Genomic DNA, 21,712 nt, shown 5'->3' with positions numbered 1-21,712 from the left:
ACAAAAACCATAATTGTCTAGTCTACAGCGTTAGAAATATCCTGTGCTATTCACAGGTCATTTGCGTGAATGAAAGTGTTGACAAAATGGTAGTACGAATAGATCAAGAAGCACAATAGCGAAATTGGCCGTCAGGTAACCCCTCAGAAAAACATTGGTATGGCAGATTTGCTTATATTTAAGCTTTCATATGATGTAAAGGTTGTTATAGTAGCATGCTTAGTAACTTTCAGAGACCTTTTTGATTTTGATTTCCCATGTTTCTACCTTAAAGAAGTTCAAGCAGAATTTTATTAAAAGTTTATACATTTGTACAAGTACCATCAGAATACCCAAAATGGAAAAAAAATGGGGTCACCGGTTGATTTTTTGAGATACAAGAGTCCGAAATATTATGAAAAATGGTCAAAATTTTCATTTTTACACTGGGGTCAAATGGTGAGATTATTTATACATATTTAAAAATTTTGCTCAGTGACATTGGATGAAAAATTGTATATTATTATTTATATCAAATTTAACATTGTGAAACCATTTTTAAAATATAATTTAGTGAGTTTACAGGGTGATACTAGTTTTTCATTATTGGAGCAAAATTTGAATTTGACTCAAACTGCCTTAATAGCATATGCAAAAGGAAAGTGATCGTAGTGAAAAAATTGATTCAACTTTTTCTTTCAGATAAAAGAAGATCAGAGAAGATTTGCTATGACTTGATCTAGCATCATCAGGTTAAGAGAAAAGTTCACACACATACAGTGACTGGCAAATTAAAGTACACTAAACTTAATAAACATGACACAAATGTAAATATTTGCAACACATTTAATTTTTTCTTTCACTTGCTATACATGATTTTAAGTAGCAAATTTTAAGAAATAATAATTAGTTTTTTAAAAGTAGATGCACAAATTAATTGATTTTTTTTACAGTAGTATCAAATGTCTTGAGATATTCTGGTGGCACCCAATCCTAATTATATTGCATTAGTCAATTTGTTGCAAATTTTGAGTTGGCTGTATCTCATACATGCCATGCCAACAACACTAGGTTACACTGTACTTAGGGACGACGTCAAAAGATCGATGTCGGATAAAAAACTTATTTTTTTTAGTTTGGGGGTGAGGGGTTTTGACCTCAAAAAGTTTCCATCCTACAAAAACGATTTTATTTTTTAATGAAGTCAAAAAAATCTTGGAGTATTTGTAGTTCGTTTTTTTTTCTATCCAATCATGGACAGAAATAACCGAAAAGGGAAAAAAAAACAGAAAAATGGTTTGGTTCGAGTGTAAATCTGTGCGTCAAATGAGGTGCATTTGTAAAATCTTTTTACACTCACCCGACAACCAACTGCTATGCAATACTACTGTCCGATTATCAATTTGTATTTAATGGTGAATGTAGTCTGACGCCATGACCAATATTTATCAATTATGTTTCAGTGGGGGGTAGGGGGGGGGGGTTTGGAAAAAAACTAAAGGAATTAAGTTTTTTATCCGACATCGATCCTTTGACGTCGTCCCTTATAATCAGAGAAATTTAAAAAAAAAGCCATGGTACAAGTCCCCACACTTCTAAATTTATATATACATGTATATAGGAATAAATGGAGACAGTAATCATTATAATATCATTGCACCAAACTTACTACAATATTTTCACTCAACGAGTGGCTAAACAAAGGCAGTGTTTACTCAGCGTTTTTAACTGAGGCGCCTTATGTATGAAACCATGGCACAATGCCAGAGTACATGAAAGTAGGGTTGATGGAACAGCCAACAGCTCATGAATATTCAAATCACCTTCAACTGTGTAATCAACAAGTACTACCTTTACCAGAGATTGTCAATATTCCATGACCTCTCACCCACATATAAATATTTTCATTCACTGAAAACATGCATTTACATGTGGATGTCTGGGAAAACAAAGCACCTCAGTGCACTGTGTCCTCATGAACAAGTACCGGTAACCATGACCTTTTCTCCAAGGACATGACAAAAATGTTTTATTAAATTAATAATTATAGATTTTACAGTGGAAAACAATATATGTGTCCTCCTTTCAGAAATATCTACAGATGCTACAATTTTTCAATGATTTTATAAAATTTCATGATAGTCACTACAACGTGCCATGTTGAACCTCTATCAAATATTCACTGCTAAAAAAAATATTAAGAAATGAGTGCCTGAAAATATTTAAAGAATATTGTACCATAGAAATTCTAAAATGTTAACCCCTCTAAAAATGTAACCACGTAATTATTTGGCAGATTTTTGTAATATACTGGCTTCTAAAATTCCAACTACTGTGGAATACTTTATTTTCGCTGGAATTAATTTTCTCTGAAAAGGCTTTATGTGCGTTTTGTATGGAATTTATTTTCACTGATTTTTGATGAGTTTAATGTGAAATATAGGAAAAAAAGTGTTTTCGCTGGATTTTATTTTCACGGAATCATCCCTTCAGCGAAAATAGCGAAAAAAAATTCCAAGTGAAAATAAAGTATTCTACAGTACAATGTATTACAAAATTAAACGGGCATCCGAAATTCCGTTTTTTTCCTGAGCTATGGCTCAATACTAATTTCGACTTTAATGAGAACAACATTAGAAGAGTAGAAGAAACAAAACATCACCAGCAAATGACCATCTAATTCATATTTTCTTTGGTTTGCTATGAAATTAGTTTTATTGGAAGAAAATGTTTTAGAAACACTCAATCGATTATGGATGAAACTCAAAGGTAAGAGTTGACCAGCAACCGTATCTCTTTACCTGATAGGAAAGGAATGTCATTATCCAATCAGAATACCATGAATTGCTACCAACAATTCCCAATATCTTTTGAATATTGGCAATCGTAAAAAATGCAATGCAGAAATTAATTTTATTATAATAAGCATAGGTTTTGATGAAAAACTACCCAATAATTAAAAAGTAAATGGAGTATTAAAAAGTTTTAGTAGCTTTCATGATGAGAAAAGTTGAGATGTGTTTTACCTACTTGCACAATAAAGCTTATTTCTTGATGCTAACTCTGTCAAAATATTTTTTATTGGCCACAAAACCATGTTTTGACTTAAATTGTCCTTTTCAAATCACAAGCAATGCACCTTTTGCTCACCCAATATTTTTCTGATCACTGATTATTTCCTTTGAAAATTCAACCGGTCATAATTAGGGGCCCAATCCTGTAGGGCGTGGCCCCTATTCTTATTGTTCGGTTTTTTCTTCTTCTTTCTTCTTCTTCTTCTTCTTTCTTCCATAACTTTTTTCGTTAAGCCGTTTGAGAAATCCGCTGAACGGAATAGTCTGATAATGCTCTATACTGATAGTCCCTAATGTGAACTGGTGCAACATGCTTTCAGAATTTTGATTGGCCAATTAGTTTGGCAGCCATATTGGATTGAAATAACACCGGAAGTGGCTGTTTGACCACTTTCTGAGGGTCTAGGCGTCTAGATTTTTTTATGGTATATAGTACAACTCATGTGTAATAAATATCAGAAATAAAAACTTTAGCGGTCATGTGACTTTTCCCGCCATTTTGTTTTTCCTAAAAACGGCAAAAAACACTTTAAAATCTTCTTCTTCAGAACTGCCAAGTAAAATGTTCTCATATTCAGTACTTAGCTTCTACATATGGAGCAGATTTAGATTTGAGAAATTCATTATGATTGGTCACGTGGTTTGGCTGCCATTTTGGATTTGTTCTCAACAGGAAGTAGTTTTTTACTCATGCCACACTTGAGCGTTAATCTCAAATACTGCGTCATGGCATGTCCCTATCTAACCCTTTCAGAAACCTAAAAAAAATTTCAGATCAGTCACATGGTTTCGCCGCCATCTTGGATTTTAAACAAAATTGATCAAAAGTTTGGGCATTTGTTTCTCAGAGGTGATTCAACGAATCTACTAGATGTTTTTATATTTACCATGCCTGGCCTCAACTGCATATGAAAAAAATAATATATTTTCGATAAGTCACGTGGTTTGGCCGCCATCTTGGATATTAAGCAAAATTGATTAAAAGTTTGGGCATTTGTTTCTCAGAGGTGAGTCAACGAATCTACGAGATGTTTTTATATTTACCATGCCTGGCCTTACCTCCATACGAGAAAAATAATATTATTTTGATCAGTCACGTGGTTTGTCCGCCATCTTGGATTTTGTGAAAATAGAAATTATGCAACTACATGTTTTGTATTAGTCCGATTGGAATAAAATTTTGTATGTGTATTCTACTCTTTAGATACATTCTTTCCCCTGAATGGCATATGGCTAGGTCATGTGGCTACGCGCCCATGGGGTGGGGGGCTTCTAACCTCATTAATATGCATAGCTGCTATATCTCAAGCACTGTTGCAGTTAGGAAGATGATTCCTGTGTTATCATGACAACAGGGAACAAGCAATTTCATTAAAATAACAGATTACCATATATGGTCATGTGAACTCATTAATATGCATAACTGTTATATCTCAAGCACTGTTGCAGGTAGGAAGATGATTCCTGTGTTATCATGACAACAGTGAACCTGAGATTTGATTAAAATAACATATGACCATATATGGTCATGTGAACTCATTAATATGCATAACTGTCATATCTCAAGCACTGTTGCAGGTAGGAAGATGAAACCTGTGTTATTATGATGATGTTAAACAAGAGATTTGAATAAAATAACAGATGACCATATATGGTCATGTGAGCTCATTAATATGCATAATCGTTGTATCTCAAGCACTGTTGCAGGTAGGAAGATGAAACCTGTGTTATTATGATGATGTTAAACAAGAGATTTGAATAAAATAACAGATGACCATATATTGTCATGTGAACTCATTAATATGCATAATCGTTGTATCTCAAACACTGTTGCAGTTAGGAAGATGAATCCTGTGTTATCATGACTATGTTGAACAAGAGATTTGATTAAAATAACAGATGACCATATATTAATAACTTTTATATCTCAAATAAATATATGGAACCAACTGCATTTCGACCTCATGGTACTAATCATTCAAACAAATTGTGTATCATGTGTATCATTTGACATTATTTATGGCATGTATACTTGGGCCCCTGTGATGCAGCTTGCAGCTTTAATTTCATCATATTTTTGTATTCTGAAAAGCCAACACTTTATTTTAAGTAATTATTTAAAAATGCCCAATAATCTTTTTGATACACATAATTTTGAAGTATAAACAACATTTCTTTCTTCCTTTCTTTCCAGTCACTGCTCAGATAAAATGAAAATTTATTGCCTTACATTGTTTGTGTGTTTAGTGCCTAGACCTGTAAACGCTGGATTTGTTTTTATGATATAGATTTATAACTTGTTGTTATGATTTTTATTGCAACATCCTATTGTAGCAAGTTTTGAACTGGTACTCCTGTTAATAATTACCATTTGAAAGTATGTGTGTATAACTGGCGAGGTCAAATACATCATTTGTATAGCACAGCTTGACTTAAACGCACTGCCATTATAAATTTATCAAAAATGACAACATGATAAAAAAAGTAATGTCAACACTTCTCGCCAGATATGGGTGTAACAGTAATTTATTAAATCATACAAATATAAATTCATAAAATACCATAGATTTAAATAATTAACATGGCACTATTGCCTAGTGTGAAAAAGTGATTGAGTGTAGCAATTGCTAGTTGCGTGCAATAAAACTGTCAATTTATAAGTGTTTTACAATATGCATTATCGTAATTTAGCTGCATTGGTCATCCCTCTACACAAGAGAAGTAGAATCACTTCATAAATTATATTTTATAAATGTTGGTTTTGAAAACTTGTCAGGTCAGGCAGTCTACAAACTTTATATATACAATCTTAGAACATCTCTAGGGTAAACTTATCGAGCAGTTTATATCTTTCAAAAAAATGCCAGCATCAAGATAGAGTACTATACTCCTTTTCGGTAGGAAATTCATGTCATTCATGTTAGAAGACCTGCCAAAGTAGATTTGTTTCATCAAACATTGAATAATGAACTCTATGAAATAGGGATAGGGGATACAAATTTATACACTGTGCTTAACATTGATTGTGCTGTAAAAAGGGTCAATAATGATGGTGATGACGGTTACAAGTCAAATTTTGAAAAGGTGAAGCCCTTTTTCTTAATTTAGCAACTTTTAGGAAGACAAACAAAGTCTGACACAAATATGAAAGTTAATATTTTTGACACAAATATTGATATTTTTAAACCTTATCTGGGCAAGTCAAAGTAAAAGTACATGGGGCTGGCAGGAAGCAGGTTATAGTGCCTGTTAAGTTTCTCACCAGCCAGCAATTTCACAAAACAGTTGTATTCCAGTTCACCCCATTTCAATAAATCTATTACAGACTGTGTATTGTTAAGAACATTTGTTGACTTAGAGCACACACAATCATGTAAGTAAACTTTAAACCATGAAATATTACTTGTGATGATAAAATGAGAAAATAGATACATAATGATTTTACTGATGTAAAAGTATTAATAATACTTACTCTTGAAAACGTTGTAGATAATCTGTGTTATCGTGTAAAGATATATTTTTCATATAGTTGTCAACATTTTGTTTGTTGAGGTTGTTTACTTGTTGTGGTGCATATTTTGGCAAAATGTTGAGACTTGGTGTATTGTTAACCGGGACCGGGTTTGTTATATCCGAAAAATATCTGCAAAAAGATTAAAAAACAAAATTAATATGTAAATGCAATATTGTGTAGCAAAAAAAATGCAATTTTATTTTGAATACATACATTTACCGTATTTGTGCTTACATAAATGACAGAGGTACTATAATATACTTTATTTTATTAATTTTTGCTGAAAAGACTTTTGTATGGGATTTATTTTCACTGATTTTTGAAAAGTTGAATGTAAAATACAGGAAAAAAGGTATATTCGCTGGATTTTATTTTCACTAAATCATTCCTTCAGCGAAAATAAAGTATTTCACAGCATGTCAATGGTCAAAATAAGTTCATATTTTTGGCTTATACACGTTTGTACTGGAGATGCACTTCTCATGGAGCAAATACGATATTTGGAAATTAATGTACATGTACATGCAAATGTGAGGGCATTTAAAAAAAATAATTTTCAAAAAGATCTAACTTGTTAAAACATTAATATATACATGTAGGTCTTATTAAATCCTGGTACCGGTACTGTCCTTTCTGCGTGAATCATTTCCGATAAAATACATACATTATTTTTGTTTTAAAAAGTGTTTGAACTTCAATGACAAATGCTTGCATTTTGGGGGTAAACAAAACTGCTGAAATTGTATCCTAAAAAGTACCAGGATGTGTGACCTTTCAGAGGTCATACAATGTATTTATTTTAGTCACGTGCTGGGTGGAGTCCATGTAATGGTTGTCAACTCGAAAAATAATTTTAATTTATTGATACATGTCCATGACTAAACACATTCAATATTTAACTTTAACATATTAATAAATAATAGAATAGAATATCGCATTGAAAATTATATACACATGAATGCAAAGTGAAATTATCAAATGGCTAATTAATAAAGTACTACTGTTAAACATGTTTTTTAATTAGAAAGTTATTTAAGCTAATTTAGCTAATTAATAATTTTACTAATTCAAGACGAAGCTAAATTAAAAATAAATATACTCTCACAATAAGATTGTTGGTACTTGGTAGTTACTTGTTGGTAGTTAAATTACGATTCTGTTAATTCTTGCATTGAATAAAATTTGCTAAAAAGGCTGTTTATAATATTACTAATGAGACAAAATTATATTCCAATTGCAACCTCAAAATTTATTATTATTATCGAAGTTTATTACCAATAGAAATAACATTTGTGGAATTTATAGCCACACCAAGAAATTATCTTTAAGACAACTAAAAATCTGCATGGTATCCAGTTACACCATATTGCACTGATTCTTCCAGGAAAACAGGAAACACCAGCAGAGAACACTCCACACACTCATTTATGGTATTGTTTCCGACTGTATACAATTTCAGGGCAATTACTTTCATTCCAAGATAATGAGAAGCAATTTCAGTAATTTTTAAATAACTATACGTACATTTTGAAATAATAGCAAACTGAATACTGTGTTTACTTCAAAATATGACATGGAGACCTCAACATATCTTTGAAAGATTAAAGCCATTGCAAGTTCGCAGGAATTATTCTCTGGTGCCTGAGAGCTGTTTTTTCCCCAATAAAAATGCTGAAAGTCCATTTTCTTAATATTTATTATCGTTGGAAACAAAATAAGCCTTTTAAAAAAAACATGATGAGAACACGACAAGCAAATGTGATGGTCCCAATAACAGCCCATATAATAAGTGTGATACCGTACCACAAACCAATTGGTGATGATTATTTATTGCATACAAAACAAATTATCACAAACAATACAGTGATCATGTTATCATTTTCGTATAGCAACTCCCAATAAGGAGAGGAACTGGTATTGTTATTACAAACGTTACCAGTCATGTTATAAGATGAGGGTCCCTCTCTAATATTTAGGGTATGAGAATCAGAATTTGTAGTTTACATAATCCCAGACCAGTAATTTCTTACTTGTAATCTAATCTAGATATTATAGCATTATCAATGCCACTGAATTTATGACGTCATTGGTGCAGACTTTTGTAATAATGTTTTATGGAGTATTAATGTCCTTTGAATATGAATATATGCCATTACAAAACTTTCTGATTTGATTGCAACTGATATCAAATGCCCCCTATTAACCCAATCTGATTAAAATCTGATGTAGTGTACGGGCTTTAATTATTTTGGCTATAAACTTATTTTTATTTTATTTTTTATTATATTTGTTATTAATGCCCTTTTATTTTATTATTTTACTTTGATTTGATTTTGATTTTGTGATTTTTTTTAATTCCGCCCTACCTACATCTGAGCCGATGCCTATGTAACGAGATTTCAACGAGACCCACTATCGACGATTTTAGTCAACGAATCACAGACCTCCTTCTATAGTGCACATGATGACGTCAGGTAGCAAACAGACTCAAATAAAATGGCGGATTATACAGACGTTAGCGACCGAGAATGACACCCGGGGAATGACACGGCTTTTCGGTAAGTTTATCATTGTAAAATGCAACGAAAGTCATTTTATGTTAATATTGTGGCTCGAATGGTTCGATCCTTATTTTGCATAGTTATTCTGGGAGTGACGATTTTGTTTCCACCGGTTCGACCGAACACCGGTGTCTTTTTTCAGTCGCCTGCCCTGGAGACAGGTGATGTTTTGTTGACGATCGGGCCAAAATCGTCTTCGGTAATGAAGCCGTAACTGTAAATATTCATCAAATTGTATCAATGTTTTGTACATTATACAATAACTCTTTATTAAAGTAATTGAGCTGATTTGGACTGGAATAAAATATTTTTTTTATTTGGAACACATCGCAATTGATCAGGAAATATTATTTTGCTCCAATTTTCTGCGTCGATGCCGTGGGCCGGTGACCGCTATACAATTTAAAATCAGTTTGCATTGTTTACTATAGCTGTTTACAGTGTTCTAATCATTACGATTCACTTATTTTTTTGCTTCCATTCTAGATAATTATGCTCAGTGATGTAAAATTGAAGCGATGACTGAATGAACGAACCTTGGCTGGCGAAGATGTATCTGGAAGTGTACACATTTGTTGGAAGTGAAAAACATATTCAATGTAATGACAAAAATTGTAAAATGCTGTGGAATTTCTTTTGCAAATAAAAATATACTAGCAATTTTCTATTAATGGTTTATTCAAGTGGGCAAAATATAATGTATAGATAGATTGCCCGTATACACTGAAAAGTAAGCAACCGACAGCCTGTATAAAAGGGGGTCTGTGATTGGCTGTTACTTACGCGAGATTTGAACGGGACTTACATAGGCGTCGGATCAGATGTAGGTAGGGCGGAATTTTAAAAAAATCAAAGTAAAATAATAAATAAAAAGGGCATTAATAACAAAAGTAATGAAAAATAAAATTAAAATAAGTTTATAGCTAAAATAATTAAAGCCCGCACACTACATCAGATTTTAATCAGATTGCCTATTAACCATACTGACCAAGTTTGCCATGTATAAACATTGTTTTAAAAAAAAAAAAAAAAACATGTAAGAGCCAGGCATAAAGTCCAGTCAAAACACAAGAAAATTTACATGCCAAATATTGGCACATTAATTTTGTTGTGTTTTGCCAATGAATCGCAAATATTGGTAGGCATGATTAAAGTCTTGAAGAGTAGTTAAACACTCAATTTTTAGTAGAACTTAGACAGTGCAAGTTCTTTGTGCTATCCTCTTTTTCAGTAACCCCCCCCCCCCCCCCAATCCTGGGATACTGTAAAACGATTAATTTTTAGGTGGGTTTAAATTTCACTGATTTACTATTTCAGGCATATTCAGTGGGTTTTAAATTCACGATTTCGTCATTTAGATAATGTGTTCTATGCTAAATTTTACATATTCACTGGGTTTTAATTTAGCGCATTTTTCAGTCAGCGAAATAAGCTTAATTAAAACCCAGTGAATAATTACCCCCTTTACAGTACAATGTTGTTTTTTGGATACAGATAAAGTAGAGAAACTATGAGCAAATGAGTATTTAATAATAAAAGTCACATAAAATAAGATGGTTTCAGTATAGAAATCAGACAATTTTGTAAGAACATTGTCTTCTCGTTTCCATTCCATTCATCAAATATCTGACTTCCCATATCATTGAAAAATAACATTATGCAGACAGGACAGTTACCAATAACATCTACCTTGATGCTTTGAAAACACTCAGGAAATGGGGTAACTATACGACTACATAAATTGGCAGTGGCGATGTGGAGTAAACTATACATACATGATCAATGTAGCATAGTACAAAGCCGTGTCCAGGATCTTCACTTTCAGGTATAAATACATGGGATCCTGTTTTCACTCACGAGAACTCTCTGAATGACATCGACAATCGAGGCACATTTCACAATAAGAGTGATTAAAATACAAAAAGACAATTTTATTATTTGTAACTTACACTTCTGGTTCATCTTTTGTGATAAAGTCTTCCAACTGTTGAAAGTCAAAATCTGGGTCAATGGCACCTGCTGCAAGGAAAGAATACAGATGAGGACAATTAATAGGGTAACTCAATTGCCATATTACTATGGGGCAACTTTATTTAAGCACAAACTTATACCAAAAGTTAGAATAGAACTTCAACCCACAATTTAGCACTGCGCACACGTGTATCAATAATATGTAATTTTTTGTTCTTAAATAATGTATAGCGATCACTGCATATTTTTTGTATCTGAGTGATAAACCACCCAGCTGCCAGCAAAAAGAAGAAATTCAAAGTGAATCTTATCCTATTATAGTGAATAAGCATCGAATAATGATGGTAATGATTGTATCTGAAGTGACAGTGAAATACAGACTGTCAGTATAACATACATTTACTCTTGTATTTGGCTACTAAATTTTTCACTAAAGTTTTTTTTAAATGGTTCGTAATCGGCAACATACGCTGACACTCCTGCAGTCTGTATATCATTGTCACTTCAGATACATTTGTACAATTGCTTCGTTTACCATCATACGATGCTGATTTACTGGTACTAAAATTTCAATTTGGTTGCCTGTGGCCACGAGGGAAAACTAAACATTGCAGGCTTGAAAACAGATATTTTCCCCTCATAAACCTTGACCTTCATGAAGCACCTAGACTAGGGAAATGCAAATTACAGCTTTTTTATCTACAAAACTGAAACTAATTTATTTATTATATTATTTATTCTGCCAACAAATAATAAGACCTCATCACGACGGTAAAGTACTTTCAAGCCAGGTATTTATGTATACGATAAAATAGATTGCCTTCACAAGTCTATATAATACTTTGGACTTATTAAAATTTAACTTTTTATTATGAAGTTTTGTACAGGATGTCATGTAAAATTTAATATTTTATTATGAAGTTTTTTGTCATGTCATGTAATATGCAGAAAACATGATTGAAATTATTTGTTATCAATGATAGCTCACACTGGAATGTGCGATACTTGTTCACTACGTCATCAACAGATCACAAGCAGAAGCTGATTTAATTGAACATACACGAACAGTAACTTGTACATACATTAAACAAATTAAAACAGTTTTAAATTGGTCAAATAAAGGATTATAGAACTACAACTGACAAGAAAAAAAAACATGAAAACAAACTGATATAAAAAAATTAAACAATTATTAATTCAGAAGACAAAAACAAAAAACATAAAGGTTAGGTATCGGACAACAGTAAATGTAAATAACAATTGAAACTAAAAAATATTCAGACTACATAGTATTTGTCGGTAGGTACATATACAATAACTTTATGCTTAGCAAACTCATTCAAACATGTATGACCATATTCAAACCACATATGAACAACAGGCTCTGCCCCAAAAAGTCAATAATTTCATATTGACGTCACATCCTGTGAATGACATCATTATTATGTACTATTCAAGAATGGTTATTTTAAAATAAATATTGATATTAAAAAAAATTATTTTATTATCAAGGCTGAGAAATTGTATAATATATAGTAAAAAAAGATGATATCCGATGTAGCTCCACTGTTAGTGATGTACATTTTGCAAGTAATCTGTGTACCACAGCCTAAGAAAGGAGTCATGTGAGAATCAAAGTGAATCGAAGGCATGGATTTGATGGGAGATACACATGTATGAATAATAACATAATTAATAGTGTATTGATCAAGAATCCAATTAGATGAATATAAGTCTACAATTTTCATAATGCACAAAATGAAAGCCATCTGTTCAACAGTACCTTAAGTTGACAACATTGTTTATCAAAAATGACAAAAATATTTTTTTTTAAATAGAAAATTGAAAATGTTGTCACAACATATCAACAACTCTGTGGGGTCCACCTGAGGTACCTTTATATTAATAATTAAAGCAAAATGACTTGAGGTTTTCAAAAAAAATTTAAAAAATCGTCACCAAATGAACAAATCTTAGAGAAAGTACACTTGAGGGACCTATATATTCAATCATAATTCAGTTTAAAAAAAAAACGAAGCAAAGGTAAATTTGTAGTGATTATGAAATCCAGACAGCTGATCATTTTAGAAAAGAAGTCAAAAAAGTATTGTTGACAACAACAAACAATCTGTAATAAGAAGGCCAGCTCTGCTCTGTCAAGCAAGTCAGCAGCGGAGCAAAAAAGTAAGGGAGACTAAAAAGGTGTGTATTCAAGTGCTGAGGCATCACTGTGAGAACTACATGCATTTTGCTGCACAAACCACTATAATTTTGCAGGAGAAATTGTTTTCGCAAATGTTGTGACAGTGACTGGTGTCATTAATAAACAGAAAATAACAATTACATGATTAAAATGACAACAGGCAACAAAAGACAGATAAATCTTGTAAACCTTGTATCCCATCATTTTATGGTGATTTTTAGGGTTTGGTTTCGTGTTTTTTTAAACTTTTATACTTTTCTATATACATATGCATATTACATTTTGAAAATAGCAGTTATTAGTGTCCATACTGTTGTACTTTTTTCAGTTAGTGTTGTGGCAAATAAATATAAATAAAATGAATCATCATTTCATTGACATTTCCAGAACTATTACGGTGAACATTTGTTGAAACAGTTGGAAAAAAAAATACAAAAATCAGGTTCCTTTATTAAAAGTTCTAAAAATAACACGGAGTATCTTCAATGGATTTGTACAAAACGACTTGACGAAAAGTGGGTGGAGCACAACCAAATTAGACGTTTCCGATAGAAGTTCAAGTTTAATTGTAAATAATAATTCATCACGCAAATAAAGCTAAAGTTTCGTTGACAGAACAGCATAATACAAAATATATTTGTAAGTCGTAGCAAAAAAAAAACAATTCCACAGCTTGTACCTCACTGACCTGTAACATGAACTTTATATATGGTACGATAGCCATTTTACGAGAAATCGGCATGGTCCAATCCAACAAGTAGTCAAAAAACTCATGGTAGTGTCAAAATGTGTTCTTCATTTTTAGTATAAATGTCAGGCCAATATACTACGTAATAACAGTTACTCTAAATCACGCGTATTCCGAAAAATATTACAATATAACGTGGTGTTTTCAACTTTGTTTACATAAGTTTTACATATTTTGTGCAGGCTACAAGCGGTCATTTTTCTTGCGACAGCCCCAGGGTTTAGTCCAAACCTCGCGAAAACACGGCACAGTGTAACAACTACGGTACACCATCTTCAGCGGAGAATGGTTTCGATGTCGTTTGTGGTCATAAAGAAATAACGACGGTTGATAAACAAATTCGTCAAGGAAGAACGGGACACTAAGAAGATCGCCATATTGGATAGCTAAAAACTTAGGCCCTATGTTACTAAGTTCCACTTACCTAAGACAGCATTTAGTGCCTCATTCTCGTCGATAACATCCATGTTGACCCAGCATGAACGTCAACTCCCGTAATTTGGCGATAAAATATGTAAAAACAGACGGCTATATATCAAAATAATGTGTTTTTTTCCATAGTCAAGTCTTCTTTTCGAGCTATTGCTTTACGCACAAACTTGATTGATTGGTCATGTGAAAGATGAAGAGGGGCGATTCCATTTTGTCTGCGGGGTAGATTATTTCTCTTTATATTATTCATTTCAGCAATATTTGTTGTTTGGCAACTCTAAGTAGCACACAGACTACAATATTTATGCATAATATCATGATCAATAAAATAGTTTGGTTCATCAGAACAAAATAAGCTGGCTTTGGGTCGAGTCGAAAGTTTGCTCATGACGTCACAATTTCGATCAAAGGTTCCATCGCAGGCTGGCGCTGAAAACAACTTCCTGTTTAAAAAGTTTACCGTAAAGTGTGTCAACGAGAAAAGTAGCAGAAGCAGATGTTCAAAGTTGGCGAATTCAGTGTAGTATCATTGTGATCTACATACTAACTCTCAGTAGAATTCGTGAAATAAGAAAACAATACGTTTATACAAGCGCGGACATCCAAACTGTCTCTGAACTGTCTCAAGCGAAATTTGTGGGTTACAATTCCCATAATGCAATTCTTACCAAAAAAAATGGCGGCTTCCGTGTCTTTTGTAGGTTGTTCGATGTTGTCTGCTGCCGCACAAGATTACTGACAGTAAACAGTTACAGGTGAATTATTCAGCGGCATATGTTGTTATTGAAACACTGTATTTCGCTCTACAAATGTGCAGTCTATGTCAGGAAAGCTCGCGGTGGTGATACCTTACAAATTTATATTGGGGAGAGGAGGCACAGGCGCTCGGTGCGTTTCTTGGACAATAAAAATGACCTATTAAAAGTAGTGTCGGTATACTCAAAGGCGCTCGATACCTTTCTTGAATAATAAAAAAAGAACCTAAAGTAGAGTCGGTATACGTAGTCAGTCGCTGGCGAATGTAGCGTATAATGTATACCAGCCCTACTTTAGGTCCTTTTTTATTATCAAAGAAACATACCGAGTGTCTGTGAGAAGAAGATGTCATTTCAGGGCTGAAAATCTCCGGTATCCCAATACCTCGACCAGTACTTTAAATACCAGTATGCAAAATCGGGGGGGTGGGGGTAATAAATACCGGTAGTACTGATCGTATAATTTTGATTTCCTCCCTGGAGCGACAGGGAGGGGTCTGTGCATGTCATGATAAGTAACACTCTGTACTACCGGTACTGAGGACAAAGGCATAGCAGGTTAATTCATTAACAGCTTGGCGCCGAAATTGGATAAAAATAGGATTTGAAATAAGCAGTTTCATTTATTTTTGACATTCAGAAGTAAACTGGAATTGATCACATTTTTTTATTGTTGCCGATAAATTATATATTTGTCGACAAATGTGGCAAAATCCAATCTTTTTTTGAAGCAAAATGTTCCCTACGATACATAGGTCATAGCAATTATCTTTGTGGCAACTTGTTCACAATTGTGTGTACATAAGGAAATGTGCAGAAACTTGCGTGCTTATTTTTGGTATATTTTCAATCCAATGCTATAGTTCTATTCCAATGCCAATTTCATGCTGCTAAATTTTCTAGAACATGAGGATCTTCTTATGTAGTACCAAAGGAAGGTTCAATTATTCTTTCATAATTAATACCTGCTACATAAAATTACAAATGTTCAGTGGTATAGCTTCAATTCTGTAGCTCTTGGTTTCTTTGTATGTTTTATTTTTTAGTTCCTGTTCAATTGGACGCAGTCCAAAAACTTGGACTTGTGGATTGAAATCTGTGCGTCCATGCGTCTGGACCTATATCTTAGACAGGGTTGGACCCATTACTACCAAACTGCACCCATACATTGTGCATAATATTATACATATGCACATCAATTTGTTTCACTATCAGATTAAAGATGGCTGAATGGCGGCCTTTTTGTGCTGAAAAATGATAATGGCATTCCAGAACCGGATCTGGACTGGACTGTTTACAGGTAGATTTTGTTTAAACCTGGTACATACATTGGACATTATGGGACCTTGATGCACATCATTTTATTTTTCAGATCGTATTCAAAATGTCCGCCAGTCAGCCATTTTGTTTTAATGAAAGCGGTTCTAGTGCCATATCTCTGACATGCTTTTACTGATAATGTCAAATTTTATGTATTCATTATACATCATATCATAAACATACAGATATATTGGTTTGACATTCCTATATAAAATGGCCGAGTGGTGGCGATTTTGTTTTAATTATTGCTGTTCCAGAGAAATATCTCTCACTATGGACAAGTACTTGTTTGATGATCAGATACAAGATGACATGTCATGTCAATTATTTGAATGTAAAAAATCATCATACTCAAGTGTCTGGATCCATATCTTTGACATGTTTATGTTCAACTATATCACTGTAAACAAAACTATATATCTTAAATTTGATAACTAACAGGGAATGTGCCATGCATGGCTTGTTTATTATACATACTGTGGCTGCAAAATGCTTTCCTATTGGCTGATGCATGTGAGGCTTTCTCTCCCAAATGCCGCAGCATTGCAAATTAGCTACAATAATGCCCCCACAAAACCTATGAAGTAGTATGTTTGCTTCAAAGTACTGTAAATTATTTATTTATTCACTGGTTTTTAATTTTGCTCTTTTTGCAAGTAAAATTTGCTAAATTTATGAGAACATATAGAATAACAATAGAACATGTACCCATCCAAGTTTGTGATTATAAAACCCAGTGAAATGGCTCAAAAAATCAAAATAGTGTATTCAGTATTCGGCTTCATATGATAACACTAGAGAAAAAACAGTTTTTGGTTTTATGTTGAAACATCCTCCCATGTATAGTGGTTTTAAATATTGCTGCTGCAAAATGAGCACAGTGTAAATATACATGTATTTTAAGTACAATATTTAACAACACACATAATATATAACAAATGACTTTGCTAGATTATGCATCTTAAAACGAGTGATTGACACATAATCTACCAAACCAGTTTATTAACTGACGAAATATTTGCAACTTTTTGTGAAAAAATAACCATCTGTTATTTTCAGTATGTTTTGCGTTTGTGTGTTTCTTTCATTCAAGCAGTGTCTCTAATCTTAAATATGACTGGGCATGACGTGACGATTGTACCATTTGGTCTAGGCAACCTTGCGTTGATTAATATCGATGAAATACCACAGAGAACTTTGAACCATTTCCGAGGAAAATCTATTAAAATGTTGACACCTCTGCTGAACTTAGAATTGTTCTTGCAATGTGTGTTTTCAATTGCATTTGCAAAACAAACTTTGAAGCTGGGACATTACGGATCATAGCCGAAATGTGACCTACTATACATCAGGTTTTACACGAATTTATGTATGATTCCTTTGTCTCGCTCAAAAATAAAGTATGACTTATAACTCGTGTCAAATCCTGGATTCTGATTGGTCAACAGGTCTAGTGGTGTGATAAGTATAAAATGGCCATGCATCAAGCTGTTCTATACATACCGGTAGTGGATTTGTATCATTTTTACACCTAAAATAAGCTTACATGTACATTGTACTTTCTTCACATATGGGAATCAAACACAGTATTTAAAACCACTATATGTTAAATTTGTCAGTAGTAAATGAGGAACTTATAAATTGTATGATACCAGGGTCAAGGTGACCAAAGTCAGGTCAGGATGGTTAGGGGCCAAGCTGACCTGCTTTCCCCTATCTCTACTAGACATCATTTCATAGTCTGTTCATGGAGGCACTGAATAAATGAATATAAATATCTGCATAGTGGTAATCCATGACGTATTTTTTGTCATATTTCATCCAGTAATTACGAAGAGTAATAATAAAGCATGGCATGACAAGACAAGTATGGCATGAGAAGAAACAGTATACCTGTACTCACTAAACAAAATTAGTAGTGTTGGTTCAAATCAAAATCTGTTCTACTCTTGACACTTTAGCTGTAATGTAGTTTAAATTTGTCATTATGTAATATGTAACTGCATGCACTCCAAATGGAACAAATATGATAACTACTGTGAAGTACTTTATTTTCACTGAAGGGGGTGCTTCGGTGAAAATTAAACCAAGCGAATAAACCTTTTTTCCTATATTTCACATTTAACTCATCAAAAATCAGTGAAACTAAAACTCCATACTTGGGATGAAACATTGTATTTCATAGTCAAGTCATTGCCCTGGGGTCAATTACGTATGGTTCAATATGGCTATGGGGTTTAACTAAAACATGGTTCAGGATATTATTTTTCAAGCGTTTCATGTCTAGAATGCACTGTTCTTAACAAGTCCTCTAGTATTTTGCTATTATAAATCTGGAATCAGCAGACATAACCATTTATAGTCATCTGTCCAATGTCCATTCATAATTAAGATGATTTTTTGAGGAATTTTTGACTCCCATGTGCGAAGCACAAAATGGGAATCTTTGCAGTTAGTGTGTCTGTATGTGTGTGTGTGTGTCCGACTGTTCCACTGCTATCTCAAGAACCATACATCGGTTTTTGATGAAACTTGGTGCATAGATGCTCTGGGCCAATGCGCAGATTTTATTAGGTTTTGGTAAAAATCCATGCTTGTTAATTACCTAATTTGCATGATAATTAGCTAATTTTTAGCTATTCTATGACTGTTCCACTGATATCTAAAGAACCACTCATTGGATTTTGATGAAACTTGGTACATAGATGCTCTGAACATGTGCGCAGATTTGATTAGTTTTTGGTAAAAATCAGTGCATATTAATTACCTAATTTGCATGATAATTAGCTATTTTTTAGTGGTTCCATGACTGTTCCACTGATATCTAAACAACCACTCATTGGATTTTGATGAAACTTGGTACATAGATGCTCTGAACTAATGCTAGGTTTTGATTAGGTTTTGGTAAAAATCCATGCTCGTTAATTACCTAATTTGCATGATAGTTAGCTAATTTTTAGCTGTTCTATGACTGTTCCACTGATATCTAAAGAACCACTCATTGGATTTTGATGAAACTTGGTACATAGATGCTCTGAACATATGCGCAGGTTTGATTAGTTTTGGGTAAAAATCCGTGCATATTAATTACCTAATTTGCATGATAATTAGCTATTTTTTAGTGGTTCCATGACTGTTCCACTGATATCTAAACAACCACTCATTGGATTTTGATGAAACTTGGTACATAGATGCTCTGAACTAATGCTAGGCTTTGATTAGTTTTTGGTAATAATCCGTGGATACTAATTACCTAATTTGCATAATGATTAGTCAATTTTCGGTTTTTCCACTGATATCTCAAGTACTAATCATCACATTTCAATGAAACTTGGTACATAGATGTCATATGACACTGCACAGACCTGATAGTTTTTATGGTAATATCAGTACATATAATTACCTAATTTGCATAATTAATTAATTTTCAGCTTTTGATATAAGTAGTGAGCATTACATTTCAATGAAACTTGGTGCTTACATACTCAACGACTATGCAGAGATTGATTGTTTTGGATAAATATTTGTGCATATTAATCACCTAATTTGCATAATTAGTTAATTTTCAGCTTTTCCACAAGTATCTCAAGTACTAATCATCACATTTCAATGAAACTTGGTACATAGATCCTTTAGGACTATGCAGAGACCTGATTAGTTTCAGGGTAAATAATTGTGCATATTAATTACCTAATTTGCATAATTAATTTCCAACTTTCACACTGATATCTCAGGTACTAATCATCACATATTAATGAATGTTTATACATGGATGCTGTAGGACAATAGACAGACCTGCATAATTGTGGGTTAAAATCTGTACATATTAATTACCCAATTTGCATAATTAACCAATTTTAAGCTTTCACACTGATATCTAAAGTACTAATTTCCATTTTAATGAAACTTAGTACAAAGATGCTCTAGGACAATGTACTAACCTAATTAGTTTGGGGTAAAACTCTGTTCATATTATTTCCCTAATTAGCATAATAATTCATAATTTTTTGGTTATAATCACATTTCAATTAAACTTGGTACATAGAGTTTTTGTTACATTGCGCAGACCTCATTAGTTTTACAATCAAATCTGTTCATGTTAATTTTCTGATTTGCATAATTAGTTTTCAGCTAAGTAATTTCAAATTATATTTAATGTGTCTCCAATACTCTCAACACATGGGAGTTCTTTCTAAGCTTTCTTTGATTCATTTTTGTGATAAATTCAAAATGGCCATCAAAACCACTTGAATCATGGGAAATATTTTCATGAACACATAATCATTTTATTGAAGGGATGTTGTATGCCAACTTTGGTGTCAATCTGGCAAATTGTTCATGAGTTATAGCGTATTTTCACTTTTTACTAAATCCAAGATGGCTGCCAAAGGAAGCCATTTTTCAAAAATCTGCTTCAGTAACTTTGTAGAGCTATCAACAGAGATACTATATGCTAAATTGCTTGTCAAACAAGCAAGCAGTTTTTAAGAAGATAATTTTTTGAGGTTTTTTGCATTTTTTTGATAAATTCAAGATGGCTGCCAAAACCACTTGAATCATGGGAAATATTTTCAAGAACACATAATCATCTTATTGAAGGGATGTTGTATGCCAACTTTTGTTACAATCTGGCAAATTGTTCATGAGTTATAGCGTACTTTCACTTTTTACTAAATCCAAGATGGCTATGTAGAGCTATGGCCATAGGTGCTGCAAAGCAAATTTTTAATCACATGAATGAGCCATTTTTAAGAAGAAGATTTTTAAAAAATTTTGTCATTTTTAGTAAATCCAATATGGCGGCCAAGGTCACATGACCGCTAAAGATTTTATTGATGATATTTGCTAGACATGAGCCAATGATGCCACACAAAAAAAACGGGAGTTCCTAGACCCTCAGAAAGTGGTGCAATTGAGCACTTCCAGTTTGTGTTCTACCTAAGATGGCGGCCAGGTCATGTGACCTACATAGCTGGTTTTGGGGTATGCACCACAACTCATGCCCCTTTATCAGCATGCATAATGGCAAATCAATCGCAGCATTATTTTTCAAGTTAGACAGTGATTTAAAAAAACGGCGGAATAATAATAATAAACATAGCAATTACAATAGGGTTTAGCCCCATAGAGCTCGAAACCTTAATAACTTTATTGC

General features: G+C 33.1%; 1 protein-coding gene and 1 long non-coding RNA gene across 4 annotated transcripts in view; one reads left to right on the top strand and one right to left on the bottom strand.

Annotated features, from left to right (window-relative positions):
* LOC100368674 (myelin regulatory factor-like) overlaps positions 1 to 15,266 on the bottom strand; it is a 50,174-nt gene extending 34,908 nt beyond the window's left edge. For 2 of the 3 annotated variants that reach the window (XM_085499808.1, XM_085499810.1), the window contains exons 1-3: positions 14,475 to 14,729; positions 11,078 to 11,147; positions 6,526 to 6,696 (exon numbers count right to left, since the gene is read on the bottom strand). In XM_085499808.1, coding sequence (XP_085355934.1) covers positions 6,526 to 6,696; positions 11,078 to 11,147; positions 14,475 to 14,517 — 284 coding nt within the window. In that variant the 5' untranslated portion in view covers positions 14,518 to 14,729. Of the gene's footprint in view, positions 1 to 6,525; positions 6,697 to 11,077; positions 11,148 to 14,474; positions 14,730 to 15,150 lie in introns of those variants that run through there. The other variant, XM_085499809.1, reaches the window with a different exon arrangement.
* LOC146750446 (uncharacterized) lies at positions 8,894 to 9,788 on the top strand. The gene is made up of 2 exons (XR_014931033.1): positions 8,894 to 9,125; positions 9,615 to 9,788. It is a non-coding gene; the product is annotated as an uncharacterized LOC146750446 (long non-coding RNA).
* Positions 15,267 to 21,712: the final 6,446 nt, after the last annotated feature.

The sequence above is a fragment of the Saccoglossus kowalevskii genome, chromosome 1 (assembly GCF_978046115.1).
Source record: "Saccoglossus kowalevskii chromosome 1, keSacKowa6.1, whole genome shotgun sequence".
Lineage (NCBI taxonomy): Eukaryota > Metazoa > Hemichordata > Enteropneusta > Harrimaniidae > Saccoglossus > Saccoglossus kowalevskii.
Note: the sequence above shows the minus strand (reverse complement) of the source record. Positions and strands in the feature narration are given on the sequence as shown.